Source organism: Apium graveolens, chromosome 2 (assembly GCF_009905375.1).
Source record: "Apium graveolens cultivar Ventura chromosome 2, ASM990537v1, whole genome shotgun sequence".
Lineage (NCBI taxonomy): Eukaryota > Viridiplantae > Streptophyta > Magnoliopsida > Apiales > Apiaceae > Apium > Apium graveolens.
Genome location: NC_133648.1, coordinates 115851362 through 115867437, shown reverse-complemented (window position 1 = coordinate 115867437; position 16076 = coordinate 115851362). Strand labels below are relative to the sequence as shown.

Below are 16076 nucleotides of genomic sequence, written 5' to 3'. Positions count from 1 at the left end.
TACATTTTACATTATTCATGTACTACGAAACACATTATGACATTACCATATTATGTTTACCACTACTACTCTATAACTCTTAAACGTACAATTTCTATAGCTGAGAAAATCGTCAACGTAATGTTAAAATCTTCAACTGATTTCGATATCAGCTTCCACTACGGACCGAAAATAACAAAGAAGAGGAAGTAATTCGGCAAAAAAAAATCATCGCACTCAATCCTTTTTTAAACGGTTTTCACAAATATGTAATCCCATTCATTTAACCTTCTTCCGTTATTGGGCACCCTCATAAAAAAATTAACAATACACATCCAAACTCCTAATTTTGGAAAAGTAGTTCCGTGTAATCACTTGATTGTCCTCTGAATTTATTAAAAAATCAACGCCACGCGAAGCGGGCATCCATACTAGTTTAATATGTTAGCTAATCTGAAAATGACAATGTTAGTGTATCAAGTATTAAATTCAAGAAATATAATAGATATTCTCTTTGTATATGAATAAAAGGGTGGGTTATGATGGAGGGTTTATAATAAAGTTGAGATTCTTATTATATGACCAAATCGAATATAAACAAAGACTGGTTTGAAGATTTTGAATATATATAATAAAATATTAAAATATTAAGTTCATTACAGTTACATTAATATTTTACAATAGTAAGGTGAATCATTTTTCTTACATTAACCAATTTAAAGTTTTTTCAGAGGTATAAGTAAAAGAGTTATAAGATTACTGCAGTGGTATGGAAATTAAAAATTTCCCCGATAAATTTACAAGACAGACAAACAATCTATTGAGCAAAATCGGAGCATACAACATTTTTGCCATTTTTGATCAAAATCGACAATTTTCCGGTCAAAATTTGACGAATCAAACACACGATTTGAGGTTATGAAGAGAAGAAAAGGAAGAAGAAATATACTCAACATCGAGTTGGTGAAGAATGACGATTTTAAACGAAGAAATCAAACGGCTGCCGAATAGAAACTGAAAAGATAAGGGAAGAAGAAGAGAGATGCGTAAAGATGATTAAGACTCTTATTATTTTAATAAATAATGCACACAAAATAATGTTATAACTCAGTATGGATGTACAAATATAATTTTACACATCTCAAATATAATTATTTTACTTATATATTTTAAAAAGAATATAAAAATATGTTCGATATTATTTCGATTTAGCATTTCGATAAATTCTCAAATTTTGATAACTGTAAATCAGTAGTTCAACCAATTTAGTCCATTTTTCAATTTTCATTACCATTGATTACTGACCTATATATTAATATATTTATCATAAAAAATGATGTATATTGAAAAATGTATTTATATTGTTAGTTGTACAATATTATATTTAATGTGTTGGTTTTCATATCCAATCATTACATTTTCTAATATAGGAAGTAAGATTACCTCATATTCATTATATTTCGTATCACTAATTGTACCATTTAAACAATTATAATAACTCTTTAATTAACTCCGCAATATTTCATTCTTATGAGTTATAATTATTTTCATGAGATATGTGTGCTTTCATTTGTATTATATTTTGATCGTATATTTCGATTTCATTTCCGCATATTCAATTCATTTTGAGAAAAAACACGTTAAGTAAGACATCGATCTCAATTTCATAAAGAGAGATATTTAGTTAATCAATCCATCCTAAAACAACATGAATATATCGTCAATAATTACAATCAAAATAATATCAATTCACGCATTATAAAACATGCCCGTGTATTGCACGGGCTATAGAGCTAGTTATCAAATAATTGTGTTGGTTGGATCAAACACTTTCTAAGAAAAATAATCTTTCAATTTTACCGTTGACATTATATTAGAATATCGAATTATTATAAATTAATTTTTTTTATAATAATTGACGAGATTTCACAAAATAAACAGATATTGATCTAAAATTGACAAGACTTAATAAAATTTATTTATTTTTAATTATTTAATAATGATAATAAATATATTTTTGTGTTTAGTGATTTACAAAAAAAAATTGAGTAAAATTATTTAACTGAATTATTTGATAATTGAGTGATCAAAGCAATATTTACCGATTTGTAAGACTAGGGCTGTAATTCGAGGTGAGAGAGCCGAGTTTCGAGTCGGGCGTAATTCGAGCCGAGATTAATCGAGTCGAACCGAGCTGGCTCGTTTAGTTAAACAAGCCTAAACCTATCCCCAAACTCGACTCGTTTAATTTCACGAGTCAAAACGAGCCGATTTTAACGAGTCGGGCGAGCCGGCTCGTTTGATTTTAAACTTAATCGAGACTAAGTCTTTACCCGAACTCGACTTGTTTAATTTTACGAGTCAAGTCAAGCTGGCTCGAGTAATTGAACGAGCCGAAATTTTACCCGAACTCGACACATTTAACTAAACAAATCGAGTCGAACCCACCTACACGATTTCGCGCCTGCCTCTGAATAGACTGCGAAAAGTAACGAAAAAAGCCGACTTGGGATTTTATATTTGAATAAAAAAATACAAAAACACTGTGATCATTATCTCTTTGGTGGTGTAATAAAAATTCAAAAACACAGTTTTATCTCGACAATTAGCGTTGCTTCCAAATTAAATTTCCAGGTTCGCTCTTTCTCTCTGTATAAAATCATTTCATGTATGTATAGGCGTGTATATATGTATGCATATGATCAAGCTTTTCGATACTACGATCTTATATATAAAGTTATAAACCCTAATTACAGATCTTATATAAAAAGCTAGGGTTTCTCATAGCTTAAAATTTATGTTTTTATTTCGAATTTCTCTATAACTGTGTGTAATTTGTTAATTGAATTGGATTGAATTTTAACTTATTCAACTCGTGTGATGATAGATTAGGTTCGATTTGTGATTTTTGCAGTCTAGTGATGGATGAATGTTTTATTTTTTCGATATCAAGTTCGAGAGTATTACCTATTGGTTTTGAAGAGTTTAAGTTATGTTTTTATTTCGAGATAAAATACAGAGTGTATGCTTTCTGTTTTGTGTTGGCCAATATTAGTTATGATTGAAGTAAATGGAATTAGTTGTTTCGATTTGGTATTTAGCCTGATTCTAATAAAATTGTTATTGATATTTGGTGACTATTGTCGTTGTTTTTTCTTCTAGTTGTGATTTGATATGAAGGAGCTTTACATTACTTTACCGTTTACACTATAATTATGTAACATTGTGAAGCTTATCCTTTGACTATAATATTGCTAATCAGTTGTTTTCTCTCTCCTACCAGGGTAATCAAAAGTGACTGTCTACTTTCCGGATCTGATACGAAGCTCTATCCTATTTAAGTAAGTTTCCATGATGGTCTTTGTAATTTTTGAGTTAACTTCATGTTAACGGTCTTATTTTCTAAATATGGATCATTATTTAAGGAGTGAGGTAGTATATTATTTAACTTAAAAGGCCTAGTCGATGCGGAAATCTTAATAAGTGATCATTTCATATTATGTGAATGAGAATCTAAAACAGCCCGCTCATTAGTATCAACCCATAAATTTCCTTTTTCTTTATTCATTAACACACTTTAAACAACTTTGTAACTCCATTAAAAACAAAAGCTTAGGTTCCAGTCAACAGGTAAATATTACTACAAAGACAAAATTTCGAGATGTGAATATTATAGATACGAAGTCTAATTTCACAAATGTAACATCTGCTAGATGATAATTAAAACTTACGAAAATACACTAGAACTACTTAATTTCTATCTAATTGAACTATTTATCTATGTGATCATCTCGTGGGGCGTCTCGACTTCGTGATTACCATCCGTCAAATCCAAGGCTCTTGTATAACTATGGATTAAACCGCTCATATATACCACATAGATTACATTTGTTTGCACCAGAGTCCAATAACCCTAGCATTTTCATTAGGATATAACTATTAAGATTACGGCTTGTGGTGTTAACTAACACCGATGGTAACTCCTACCTAAGTTCAGCCATACTCATGTTTCAATAGTGAACTAATACCAATAGAATAATGCTGCAATATCAAATTGTATTGCCCTTGTAGATGCAATGGCTCGCATAGGAACTAAAAAGAGAATGACAATTCCTCAGCGACCAATAAGGTAACTACAACTGCAGCTGGTTCGGAATTCTAATTCTTCTTTAGTTTTTTGTTGCGAGCCACTGTGCATACGCCGGAATTCAACTCATTATTGAAATACCAGCATGTTTAGAGTTGGGTAAGTACTTGTTAGTGTCGAAATAACATGTGACGTAATCCGAATGCTCTTATCCTCATACTGAAAATAGTGGAGTTTCGGAGATCACTTTTTAGCAAATATTGAAATTTACGGAGTAAATCTTAGTGCTTGACCCATAGATTCAGAAGAGTCTTGGATTTGGCGAATAGTAAAAAAGACACTGAATTGAAATTTAGTTAAAGTGCATTTTGGTAAGTTGTTGCGATTAGATATGGCAGAATATTGATTTGGTTCGGTTTAATAATATGGATTTGGTTTGGTTAAAAAAACCGAATCCATATTCTAACAATATTTTGATAAAATTTAAGACTGATCTAGTTTGGTTTTATATAGTTTGGGATTAAAACATTCTTTAAACACATTTACATTTAAGATATGAACAGAAACTAGGCACTCATTATATTGTGTATTCAATGTTTTTTTAATGTTGATTTACAGTAGATAACACTTACATCAATACTGTGTAATTCATAGATTTTTTTCTGAAACTTTATAATTCATAGTTATTTTTTAATTGCTTGGTAAATAAAAATCGTAAATTGTATTATCTAGTAAGTTTTGTGAAACATCACATTTTCATTGGCACGTAAAATTATTCATTTATATGCTACCTTTTCCATTACATCTCATTTACTAGAATTTTTAAAATGGAAAATTATAATTCAAAGAAAGTTGAACAGAGGTGAAAACTGAAGCGTGCTTAAAAAATGCGGTGGACCCCATGTCGGAAATTCGACACTCGGACATGGACACTCGGATTTGGACACTTATTAGAGGCTAAAAACATGCATATATTTCAAAATGTTTCTGAGACCGATACTTGGACAGTGGACACGTATCTATGCTGGACACTTCTAGCGGAGACCGGGTAACATAGGCCTTATCTATACCTGAGGCGTGCCAGATTGCTACCTTTAAGTTTTTTGTTGTAGTCCACTCTCTTAGAAAAGTTCGTTCTTGGAGGCTAATGGTCATCCATTATGTAACCTAGAAATAGATATCTCAGAGGGGACGTCTTGTAATTCTAAAGAACTGTATGCCAAGTAACTAGTAGTAGTAGAAATAAATATAGACCATTTACTTTTTAACAATTTTCTGCTAACCTCTCATTTGTTATATAGGGGCATATAAGTTAGGTGAGTAGTTTCTGAATGTCGTACTTTCTTGATTATATAATGAACGCATTTGGGAACGTGGCTTAAATAGATCCAGTGTGTGACTAAATATCAATAATAGTAAATTTTAAGTGTCCGAGGAGATATACTGGATATTTGATTGACTTCACGTGTTATTTCATTGATAGATCATGAACCATTCGGACTTTATTCATTTTCACTAATAGTAACCTGCCCCTCTAAGTTTGCCTTTCTTATCAGCTCAATCTCACCATAAAAGATAATGTATTATATGGCTTATTTTGGCGAAGATTAAAATTAAAAAATATAGTGATAAAACCTTCATTTTGGGGAAACTAGTTTGCAGAGAATTTTTAAATTTAACAATACTAATATAAAAATAATGAGAGAACTACAAATAAAATAATTAATATAGTAATATTGAAACGACCTGGTAGTGGAATACCAAGATCCTCAGTCTCTGGAATTGTAATTGATACTGTATTTCGTCGTTCTCTTTTCTTATCCATGGTAGAATATTCAGTAATGCGAGCATCAACCTGCGCCTTTTTATCTTTAGTGTGTAACTTTGACGGGGATCGTAAATTTTTTACAAAACTGGTACAGGGTTAATTAGAGGTTACCCGAGGTACTATACTGACAGATGAAGCATTTGACTTGTATCTCACCCATGCTCAAATCTCCTCGAGTGTGAACCTCCCTTGCTGGAGGGGATGTATATATAGGTTTATGTTTTAATCTTTTCTGTTTTGTTGTTATGTTTAATTTTGCTAGCGGGCTTGTCTTCAACAGCTTTTAACTTGAGGCAAGTTGTTGCATTGCTTTTCATAGTTCATTCTTTCAACTTTCTGGCAGGGTGCTTTGAATATATATGAGCAAAAGGTCATGGCTAATACCATCACATCAGCTTTAATATTGTCAACAGAAGCATCAGCACAAGCACATATGGCAGTTGCAAACACGAATTCGTCTCAAACTTCTTCCCAACTTCATTCGTTGGATGGTCCTGTTGCTATTCTTTGGGACATTGAAAACTGCCCTGTTCCTAGTGATGTACGCCCAGAAGATGTTGCAGGGAACATCAGAATGGCATTGCGGGTCCATCCAGTTATCAAGGGAGCTGTTACCACATTTTCTGCGTACGGGGATTTTAATGCTTTTCCTAGACGATTAAGAGAGGGCTGCCAAAGGACTGGTGTTAAACTAGTAGATGTACCTAATGGGAGAAAGGATGCTGCTGATAAGGCTATCTTGATTGATATGTTTCTCTTTGCCCTAGACAATCGTCCGCCATCTTCTATAATGCTTATATCAGGAGATGTTGACTTTGCTCCAGCACTTCACATTCTTGGTCAACGTGGATATACTGTGATTCTTGTCATTCCTTCTGGTGTGGGCGTATCATCTGCACTGAGTAATGCAGGCAGGTTTGTTTGGGACTGGCCGAGTGTGGTTCGTGGTGAAGGCTTTGTTCCTCCGTCTAAAACATTAGTTCCTTTGCGCGGAGGTGCAGTAGATGCTTCAGGGTATATAATGGGATACCAGATCAATGAAAACCCTGATGCTCAAAATGAAGAAGAAGCGATCGTATATAGAGGGATTTCACAGAGCTATTATAACTCAAGGGATTTCTCAGTGATGGCACATTCTCTATCCGAATACAACACAGCGGCAGTATCCGCGCCTTGTTTTTCTACAAGTTTGAGATCACACAGTCTTCCATCTGGTCTGAATGAAGTTTCAGCAGGACCTGGTGCTTCTTATGAGCATAATGATCTGATGTGGGTACAGCCTGGAGACCTGAATGGTTTGAAGGGTCAGTTAGTGAAGATGCTTGAGATGTCTGGTGGCTATATGCCCCTTAATCGTGTTCCTGCTGAGTACCAGAAAATTTTTGGGAGACCTCTTTACGTTTCAGAATATGGGTCATATAAACTTGTAAATCTTTTCAACAAGATGGCTGACAAGATAAGTGTAGAAGGTAAAGGTCAGAGGAGATTCGTTTGTCTGCATGGCATAAGAGCTGGATCAAGTGGTCCGCAGTCGGATATGGCAAAGAATGATAAAAAGGGAAAGGGGATTCGGGAAGAGAACAATGATGTTATTGTTGGCATGGGATCTTCTGATGAGTTTTCTGATGATGATAGGATGGTCAAAGAGCACGATGAACGGAGGGACAAAGATACAGTTGGTCTGGGTATGATAAACCAATCTAGAATTGCTGATCAAAACCTTGAGCAGCTCAAGTATGAGCTTCAAGAGATTTTAGTGAGCTACTCTTGTAGGATTTTCCTCGGTTGTTTCGAGGCAATATATAAGCAAAGGTACAAGAAACCGCTGGACTATCAAAGATTTGGTGTAAATGAACTGGAGGAGTTGTTTGATAAACTGAAGGATATTGTGGTGTTGCATGAGGAACCAGCAAGCAAGAAAAAGTTTCTGGTTGCACTCAGTGGCTAAAGAATTGGACTGCCCCAATTAGTCTGAATATTTTCATATGATCTCCATCGGCATTGTAGGCTGAAGGTTTGCTTGTTGCGACATTACTCTTTTGTTTTAGTTCCAGAACTCCGTATATGTTGGGGAAGGATTTTGGTGAAATATATAGACAAGGCTGGAAGCACTCTGTTTTTTATTGTGCATCACATAGCTTTGTAGCCCGTAGGCTATGGTATATCTCTGATAAATGGAGCACCCAATGTATATTTGCTTGCATTTTCAAGTTATGTAATGTAACTCATCTATGAATGTAATCCAGCCTTTTTGTGGGTTTACATTATATAAAATACAGCATAGATTTATATTGAATAAGAGTTTTACATATGGTTAAGGTTGGTAGAATCTGTGAGGTAATGCCCTTGTATAGCCTATATATAACTCGGTTCAACTTATAAATCTTATTAGACAAATAATAGCCTGTTGGCCTTGTACTAAATGGGTTATGTGAAGTATGAAATCTTCAAGTTTTTTAAACGGGAATTTCTTATATTCAATTAAAATGAGCAACATCACGTATTTTTTGGATACAACTTTTTACTGTTTATATATAATTCATTTCATAAGCATGTATAATTTTCAGCATGCACTTGGTATTAGAATCATACATCGAGCAGTGAGCACCATGCTGTTCGTCTATAGATTAAAATGTGTAATTTAATATATTCAGTCAATAGATTCAAAATTGGATTTTCTTGCATCAAGTAATTAAATATAAAAAAAATACATATTATGTGTACATGATGGTCCATCTATTCTAAGACTGACTATGAAAAATATACGACTTGGGGACATTAGATCTACTATCTACACCATCTTTAATCCATTCCAACCAACTTATCACTTGCATTTACATTTTATGTGTTGATAAAGCCATTCAAGACATGGCTATAGACTTGCAGGTAGAGAAATGCATTAGAGAAACACAATCGTGTTCAAGACAAGTGTGGACAATACCAGTTGTTATGTGACCAGCAACAAACGTCGAGAACAATAGTAGTAAAGCAAAGGAGAAGCAGGGATTTTGTCTAGCGGCCATTGCACAAAGCCTTGGAACTGTACGAGTTCAATATTACAGTATACGGAAAAAGCACACCAGATATTTTTAATTTTATCTCTTGGAAGTTGGAGGTACCGGATCAACGACTATTTGAATCTCATATGTGAATAGTAGTTTGATGAAGGCCTGCATCTATCACATTTTCTTAATCAAAAACCTAGTTCAGCGAAGACGCGGGATATTTGAAATATGAAACCCCTGATTGTTGCAAAACTTTTAAGGACGTCATAACCAAAACCAAATACCTAAACACCGTATAAAGAAACACAACATAGCTAAACATAAGCATGATCAATAATGCAAAGTATAACACCAAATTTTAGTCTATAAAAGTATCAAATATAAATATAACTTTTGCAATTATCTAAAGTCTTCACGAAATGCTTTAGAACTTGCAATTCCTCACCAAAACATGTAGTTCATGAGTACCGGAGAATGTATTCTTGAAGGAGGAATTAAGTTACAATAGTATGTAAAAGTTATGAATCAAAGCAACAAACTGCAATGATCTTTGGCCCCGAGAAAAAATTTAGTCTGCGAGGAGATGAAAGGCCTCTCATGAACCTATCCCCGTCATTTTACAGATAGGGCAAGTATTTTTTTGTCGCAACCACTGCTTTATACAATGAGAGTGAAAGTCGTGCCCACAATCCAATGTCCCGATGCTCTCCCCTACCACATATTCTTCCTGTAGAAAAATCAGGAGCTCAAAAAAGATATGTATATGAACAGTCCTGCCCTAACATCGAGATCTCTCATCATGCCCAAAAATCAAAATAGAGAATAATTGCGACGAGAGATCAGAGTATCAACCACATACCCCTTTTCTCTTGGTAACAAGAGGTTGAGGATTCAAGATTCGGTGGAGGCATGTGAGAGTACATATAATTTTGTAACCGAACTTGGGTGTTAGAAGTTTTAAAAAAATGAATTAAACACGTTTGAAAAGATATGCTCACCTGACATATGCAGCACGGCTCAAGCGATGGAAGACCTCTCATGAATGCTGAAAACTTTCGCTCTTTCAGAGACCGCAAAATGACTTCGTCACTCAGCCCCGTATTCACATCACCAATTCGTTCTTCCAGAGCCAACAACTCCTGATATAGATTATTGCTGTTAAGGAGACTGTTTTCCATTGACATTACAGTGTGTAAAAAGACTAAGATAGATAAGCCACTATATTACCTCGTAAGACATATTATCAACATCAAGCCTCATATCTCTGTGCCTGTCGTGCAACTCAGCAACTCCGTTTATAAATGGATCAAAGATCATCATATCCTGGTCACACAGCAAAAGAATTCCAAGTGATTATCAAAAATTTGAACAAGGGACGTAATGAATATGAGCATCTTCAGAGTGTCTACATACGTTTTACACTGCAAGGGCTATATGTAAATATGGGTTAAACACATTACACCTAGATCAGTCCTGTGAGACCAGGCATTATTTATACTATATCCAACGGATTCAGTATTTAAGAAATCCCTTTACATTCCACAAATTTTTCTTTAAATATATGCATAACATATTACAAGTGGATCATGCAAAGCGCTTATAGACTGCCTGTTTCAAAATTCAAAAATGTACACCACTAGTTCATTATGCTTCTAAATAGGCAAACGAAAGAAAACAATTTCAGCAGGATAAAAGAAGTCTGTATTCAAGTATTACTTCAACTTATAGGCAGTCACACAGATAGTTCATAATTCTCGCATGTTTGATTCAAATTATTAGATCCTGTTATATTAATATAAAGAGTAGCAAGAACAAAGTGTGGCCAGATACAGGAAATTCTGTCAGACAACTTGGGAGATGACCAGAAGTCTTTTGATTATTCGAAGATGCGGGTCACACTAACTCTGTAATATCATATTGGATATTGTAATTTTTGGCAAATCTAACCAGCCTATTACCCCATTAAACGCTGTCAAATTTCAGACAGTACAGCAAAAAAAAGCACATATTATTAACAATTTATCAGTCAAAAACAAACCTCCGCACGGATATTTTCACCCCTCCGCATCACATTCAGGACTTGACGAATCTGCTATATGGATATAGGATGATAAAGAGTCAGAAACTATCAGCAATTCTGACTCTGATTTCAAAAGTACAGCAAGTAACCTATTCAACAATTGTAAAACTACACTAATATAGATAACTATAAAAAAACATGCATTGGACCAAAGACCGAGCAAACAAAATAAGAAAACAGTACATGATATTGGACAAAAGGACCTCATGAGAGATATAAAATATATACATACATATAAATATAAATACAAATATAAATATTATATATATATATGTATCCAAAAACAATCATGATAATATCTTTTTAAAAGTTTACACATTGAAAAGTTTCAGGTTCAATCATTGTTAAGATAATCACTATGATATAGTATGCTCAACTTAATGTTCAACAGATGCCTATCAGAACAATCCCCGCAGTAACTGGTTACCTCGACTCAGCAAGATCATGCTTAACATTCAACCAGTCCGATCAATAATATCTCGAATCTAAATTGTGTAGGAATACAAATACAATGAATTACATGTTTAAAGGCTTCAGGTGTACAAATTAATCTGAATCTTTCTCATACTTGTCCGGGTCTGTTATCTAGAAGTACAAACATTTTGAACACCTGACTCTATTATACACAAATTTTTCAGTTCACTAAAACGTTTTCCAAAGTATGATGTCTAGATCTCCTGGATGTTTGAACAGTTTAATATAATCCCAAGGCGATGCACATAAACTGGTCGATAGGCTATGAAGGTGGTAACGATTTGACAAAGAAATTTTCATCTAAAAATTCGCGGGAAAATATTCATAAGCAATGTTGTAATTGTTAAGAGGATGTGAAATTCTTCTCAACTATTCTTTTATAATTAATTGGAGTTCAATATTTTTAGAGCGACTTAAAAAATACATTTTAGAACACAAACCTCAGATACCAGCCTCTGCCGTCCATCAATATCAGCAGCTAAAGATCGCCAACCATTAGCCTCTTCGCCTGGAATGTCCATTATATAAGCAGGCCTTGCGAATGGTTGATTATGACCCTGACTTCTAGATCTAGATGAAATTGCTGTTTCTTCTGGAGAAGAAGGCTGCCTTGAAGAAAATGGCAAAAACTGTCCTCTCTGAATACCAGACTCGGATTCTCCAGGTGGAAAGAGACTCCAGGGAGCATAATCTGATAATCTGAACTGATTTTGTGATGAAAAATTGTGATGGGGTAGCCATCCAGCAGGATAAGGATGTGAACTAGAACTTGGACCAGCTCGAGAACTAGAGGCAATACCTCCTGGAGTACTCGAACTCCCAGTACCTAAACTCCAACTAGTTGGATCTTGAATCATGTTTCGTGTATGAGTTGCCGGAACAAACATGGGGTGCTCTTCATTGTTTCTTATGTTGCTTCTAAAGCCTGCATCATCATGTAATCCAGTACCCCTTCCTCGAGGAATAGTAAAAGAACTTGATGAACTGCCAGTCCTTGGAATAGGAGCATCATTCCATAGAGAGGATATATTTCTATTTGAAAAGGGACCAGGCATCACATGAGACTGATTTGAGGGATTGCCTGGTAACTGAACTGATGGTCCAAATTCTAATGAGTCGCCAAGTGGTGTAGGTCTAGAAGAATGGTTTAAAGAGTGAACATTAGATTGTCTTGAGGTGTTACCTGCTGGAGGAAAACTAAACGGATCAGGTTCCTGATGTCCCAAAGTTATTCTTGCTCCAGAGTTTCTTGTGGAGCTTTCCCTAATACCAGGAACACCAACAGGAGGAAAGACATCAGATACAAATCCTCTCATACCAACACTGAACCTAGGATTCATCTGTTCCGAACGAATAACGCCTGGATAGTTTCCTGAGGATGAGGATATACCCAAGCTGTTAGAGGCAATATGACGGGCAGGACTATTGTGGGGAACAATGTTCTCAGGCTGCGGAAAGAAGCTTGTATTCCCACCTGGATAAGGCTGTGTAGAAGTACCACCTTCAAGGGCCTTCCGCTTGCAAGATGAACCCCAATTTCCCATAGAAGACCCCGATCCATCATTATTATATCGAGAATTATCGCAAGTCCCGCCATTACCAGTTGACATACTTGCTGATGGGTAAGGCTCAGTGACAAATCTGCCTGACTTGTAGAAACTTGGAAATATTCCTTCCTCATCTTCATCATCGCTTTCAGGATAACTATCATTCAAATTTATGGTCGCGTGATAATGGCTGGAATCCGAACTCTGGACATTCAAATTTTCCCAAGAGATTTGGTTTCCTGCAAGACCATTATTAACCCTGTCCTGGCGAAGGATGTTAGGTGGTTCACATCGACGTTCTTCTAATCTTGCCTCAGTTGCAGTAAAACCACTGTGTGAAGAAGGCCAACAGGGTTCTCCTTTTAAACCATCACAAGAGACCTGATCTCGCGGATTTGCACTAGAGCTTGATTCACCCAAGTCCCAGCCACTAAAACTCCTAGCATTATGTGGCAAACGTCTCTCTGCTGGATTTGAGACATTATTCCAAGCAGCAGACTGATCCATATTGGTGTCATTGTAAAGATCCTGATTTAGATCCATTGTCTCAGTGAAGGAATTTATTGCCCTCCTTTGACCTTGCATCAGGACCAATTTGATATCTGCATCAAAATTGATACGACAATATTACAATCCTGCTTATATGATTAACCTGTAGAATAACATTTGATACATCACAACGAATGACCCATTTTTACTGTACTTCAATAGCACCAGGAAATAATTTATGTGATGCAACAAATTTTTATTACCTTGAGTAAAGTAATTTGTATTTAGAAACCAAATCATTAAGCAAAATTAAATTCAGTAAATTGAATAAGTACCATCTAAAAGGGATCCAAACAGAAATACTGAAGATATACGGTGTGGGATATCAATGCACCAGCAAATTAAATTGCAGATACATGTAACTAATAAATCGTGCACTCCGCAAGTTAAACTCCTAATGTTGACATTCTAAATTATAGAGGGTAAAAGGTTACGGACAGTCTACTTTACCAGTTGTATCAGTGAGCTACATGCACAACATATTGCAAAATTCGAAGGAGAATCTCGGGGATTAAAGTCCTTGACCTATTGTTCTATGCATTAATGATGGCAAAGATTATGTTACTTGCACATTAATAATGGTTAAGATTATGTTACAATGTTTATAGATTTCTAAGATTCGACTATGATGCAAGGGTTCAGGTGCAGGAATACGCACCGCGAGGATAGACAAATTCAGGCAAAATTAAAAATTCAAGGACAGTAGCAACTGCCTCTGCCAAACAAACAAAAAAACTTTCTAAATATAAGGTCAATTTAACATTCAGTCATATTACTCATCCTACAATAACTTACAGCAGCACCCATGCCATCCAGGGATTCAACTATCACTAAAATAAAACATGGGATAAGATAACATATACTAGTGCGTCAGCCAATTTGTTCACTATATGGGGCAGGAGAAACGACCCTAGTTTTTACAACATTTCAATTACCCCGTCTCCAATTTAATCTTTTTATAGGGCTACATCAACAAAGTTTTACTTACTAAAATTCTGCAAATAAAAAAAAAACAGATACAAGGAAAGCAATATTTATTATAGCCTTGCCTTGAGTGACAGATAATTCATTCAAGATCAATAATTAATCTTCAATTTAGCAGCTTACTCCACAAAACTATAGTCCTTCAATATATCTGGAGTCAAAACGCACCTCTGCAGAAAATAAACAAAACAAGAATAGAGTCACAACCAAAGTGTAAGCATTGATATAATAAGAACTGAAAGAAACCATAGCCGAATGAGTTTTCAGCACTGATATTCAATGGAGGAATAAATAGCATTCGAAACAATCAATTACTACTCACAATAGAAGTCTGGAAAAACGCCTACATTTCATTACACACAGTGGAATTAAATTGAGTAAAAAGAACAAGCTAATAGTAATTAAGAAAAATGTCAAGACATTAAAGAAAAAATAGCAAAAGCTCAAAAAGATTGTAACTTTATAAATATCAATCACCAAAGCACCTCCTTTGACCTCTAAAACATGTACCAAACACATAAAGATTCAATCTTTAAACATCAACACTGCAATACATACATACATATCTACATACACAAACCCAAGAACACAAATTCATATTAAAAATTAACAAAATTACACTAAAAAAAGACCCAAAAACACAAATACAAACCTGATTCTCAAATTCACAGATCCCAATTTCACACTCAAGGCAAATCAACATGCAAACCCAATAAAAATCCAATCTTTTCACAAATAAAATCAAGAAAATCCAAGAAAACAAGCATAAACATCACTAAAAATCAAATTAATCAACAAATTAAAACATGGGTATTCTTGAAAAAATCACAGTACCTGAAAAATCTGCAGATCTTCTGTGGGTGACAATTAAAAGGTGTTTCTTTGAAATCTGAGCAGTTTCTTGAGTAATTTTGTACGGTTACAAAACATAAAAAAGAGAGAAAATAAATAAAATAATAAAAAGGAGGAGAAAATATGGATGAAAAATTGGTGAAGATGAAGAGAGAGAAAAAAGGAGGGCAGTGGAGACCTGTGAGAAGAAGATTAAGCACTAATCTCTTTTATTCTATCTCTCTCTTTCTTATATAATAATAATATTTTATTTATATTTAATATTCGATATTTAATACAGTGTGTGATTTGGATTATATTATATTTTATGTAGGTGACCTTACCATAGTCAAACAAATATACTTACAAAAAGATGTTTGTAAAATAGTGCAGTTTCCTATTAGAAATGAAATTCTTATTTTTCCTTTTGTATTTGTTTTCTTAAATATTTGTAATTTTTGTAAAAAAAATTTTATAAATGTCATATCTGTTATTAAGAGTTAGATTAGATAAGAAAAATATTTACACAAAAATTATTTTCATCATTTTCTAATTTTTTTTTAAATTATATAATCTATTGAAATATAAAATATAATGACCGAGAAATATCTATCTAAACTATATATATAACAAAGATAAATGGATAATATATCTTAAATTACCGTAAATACGAAGTAAAAAAATGTGGGGAATCTTTGAAGTATATACTTCA

The 16076-nt window shown here is 34.2% G+C and overlaps 2 protein-coding genes across 5 annotated transcripts; one reads left to right on the top strand and one right to left on the bottom strand.

Annotated features, from left to right (window-relative positions):
• Positions 1 to 2487: 2487 nt before the first annotated feature.
• On the top strand, positions 2488 to 8108 carry LOC141707776 (uncharacterized). Of its 3 annotated transcripts, none has more exons than XM_074511132.1 (4): positions 2488 to 2613; positions 3263 to 3320; positions 5989 to 6107; positions 6238 to 8108. In XM_074511132.1, exon 4 carries the CDS (start codon positions 6268 to 6270, stop codon positions 7840 to 7842), a length of 1575 nt encoding a protein of 524 aa, XP_074367233.1. In that variant the 5' UTR covers positions 2488 to 2613; positions 3263 to 3320; positions 5989 to 6107; positions 6238 to 6267; the 3' UTR covers positions 7843 to 8108. The 3 variants fall into 3 exon arrangements, with proteins under 3 accessions (XP_074367233.1, XP_074367232.1, XP_074367231.1); XM_074511131.1 differs by lacking the exon at positions 5989 to 6107 and adding an exon at positions 4051 to 4108; XM_074511130.1 differs by lacking the exon at positions 5989 to 6107 and having other exon boundaries at positions 2489 to 2613.
• Positions 8109 to 9245: 1137 nt separating this feature from the next.
• LOC141707775 (E3 ubiquitin-protein ligase MBR2-like) lies at positions 9246 to 15585 on the bottom strand. Of its 2 annotated transcripts, none has more exons than XM_074511128.1 (7): positions 15368 to 15585; positions 14599 to 14703; positions 11894 to 13602; positions 10938 to 10991; positions 10127 to 10222; positions 9898 to 10038; positions 9246 to 9626 (listed from the first exon to the last, which is right to left on the bottom strand). In XM_074511128.1, exons 3-7 carry the CDS (start codon positions 13583 to 13585, stop codon positions 9495 to 9497), a joined length of 2115 nt encoding a protein of 704 aa, XP_074367229.1. In that variant the 5' UTR covers positions 13586 to 13602; positions 14599 to 14703; positions 15368 to 15585; the 3' UTR covers positions 9246 to 9494. The 2 variants fall into 2 exon arrangements, with proteins under 2 accessions (XP_074367229.1, XP_074367230.1); XM_074511129.1 differs by having other exon boundaries at positions 10938 to 10988.
• Positions 15586 to 16076: the final 491 nt, after the last annotated feature.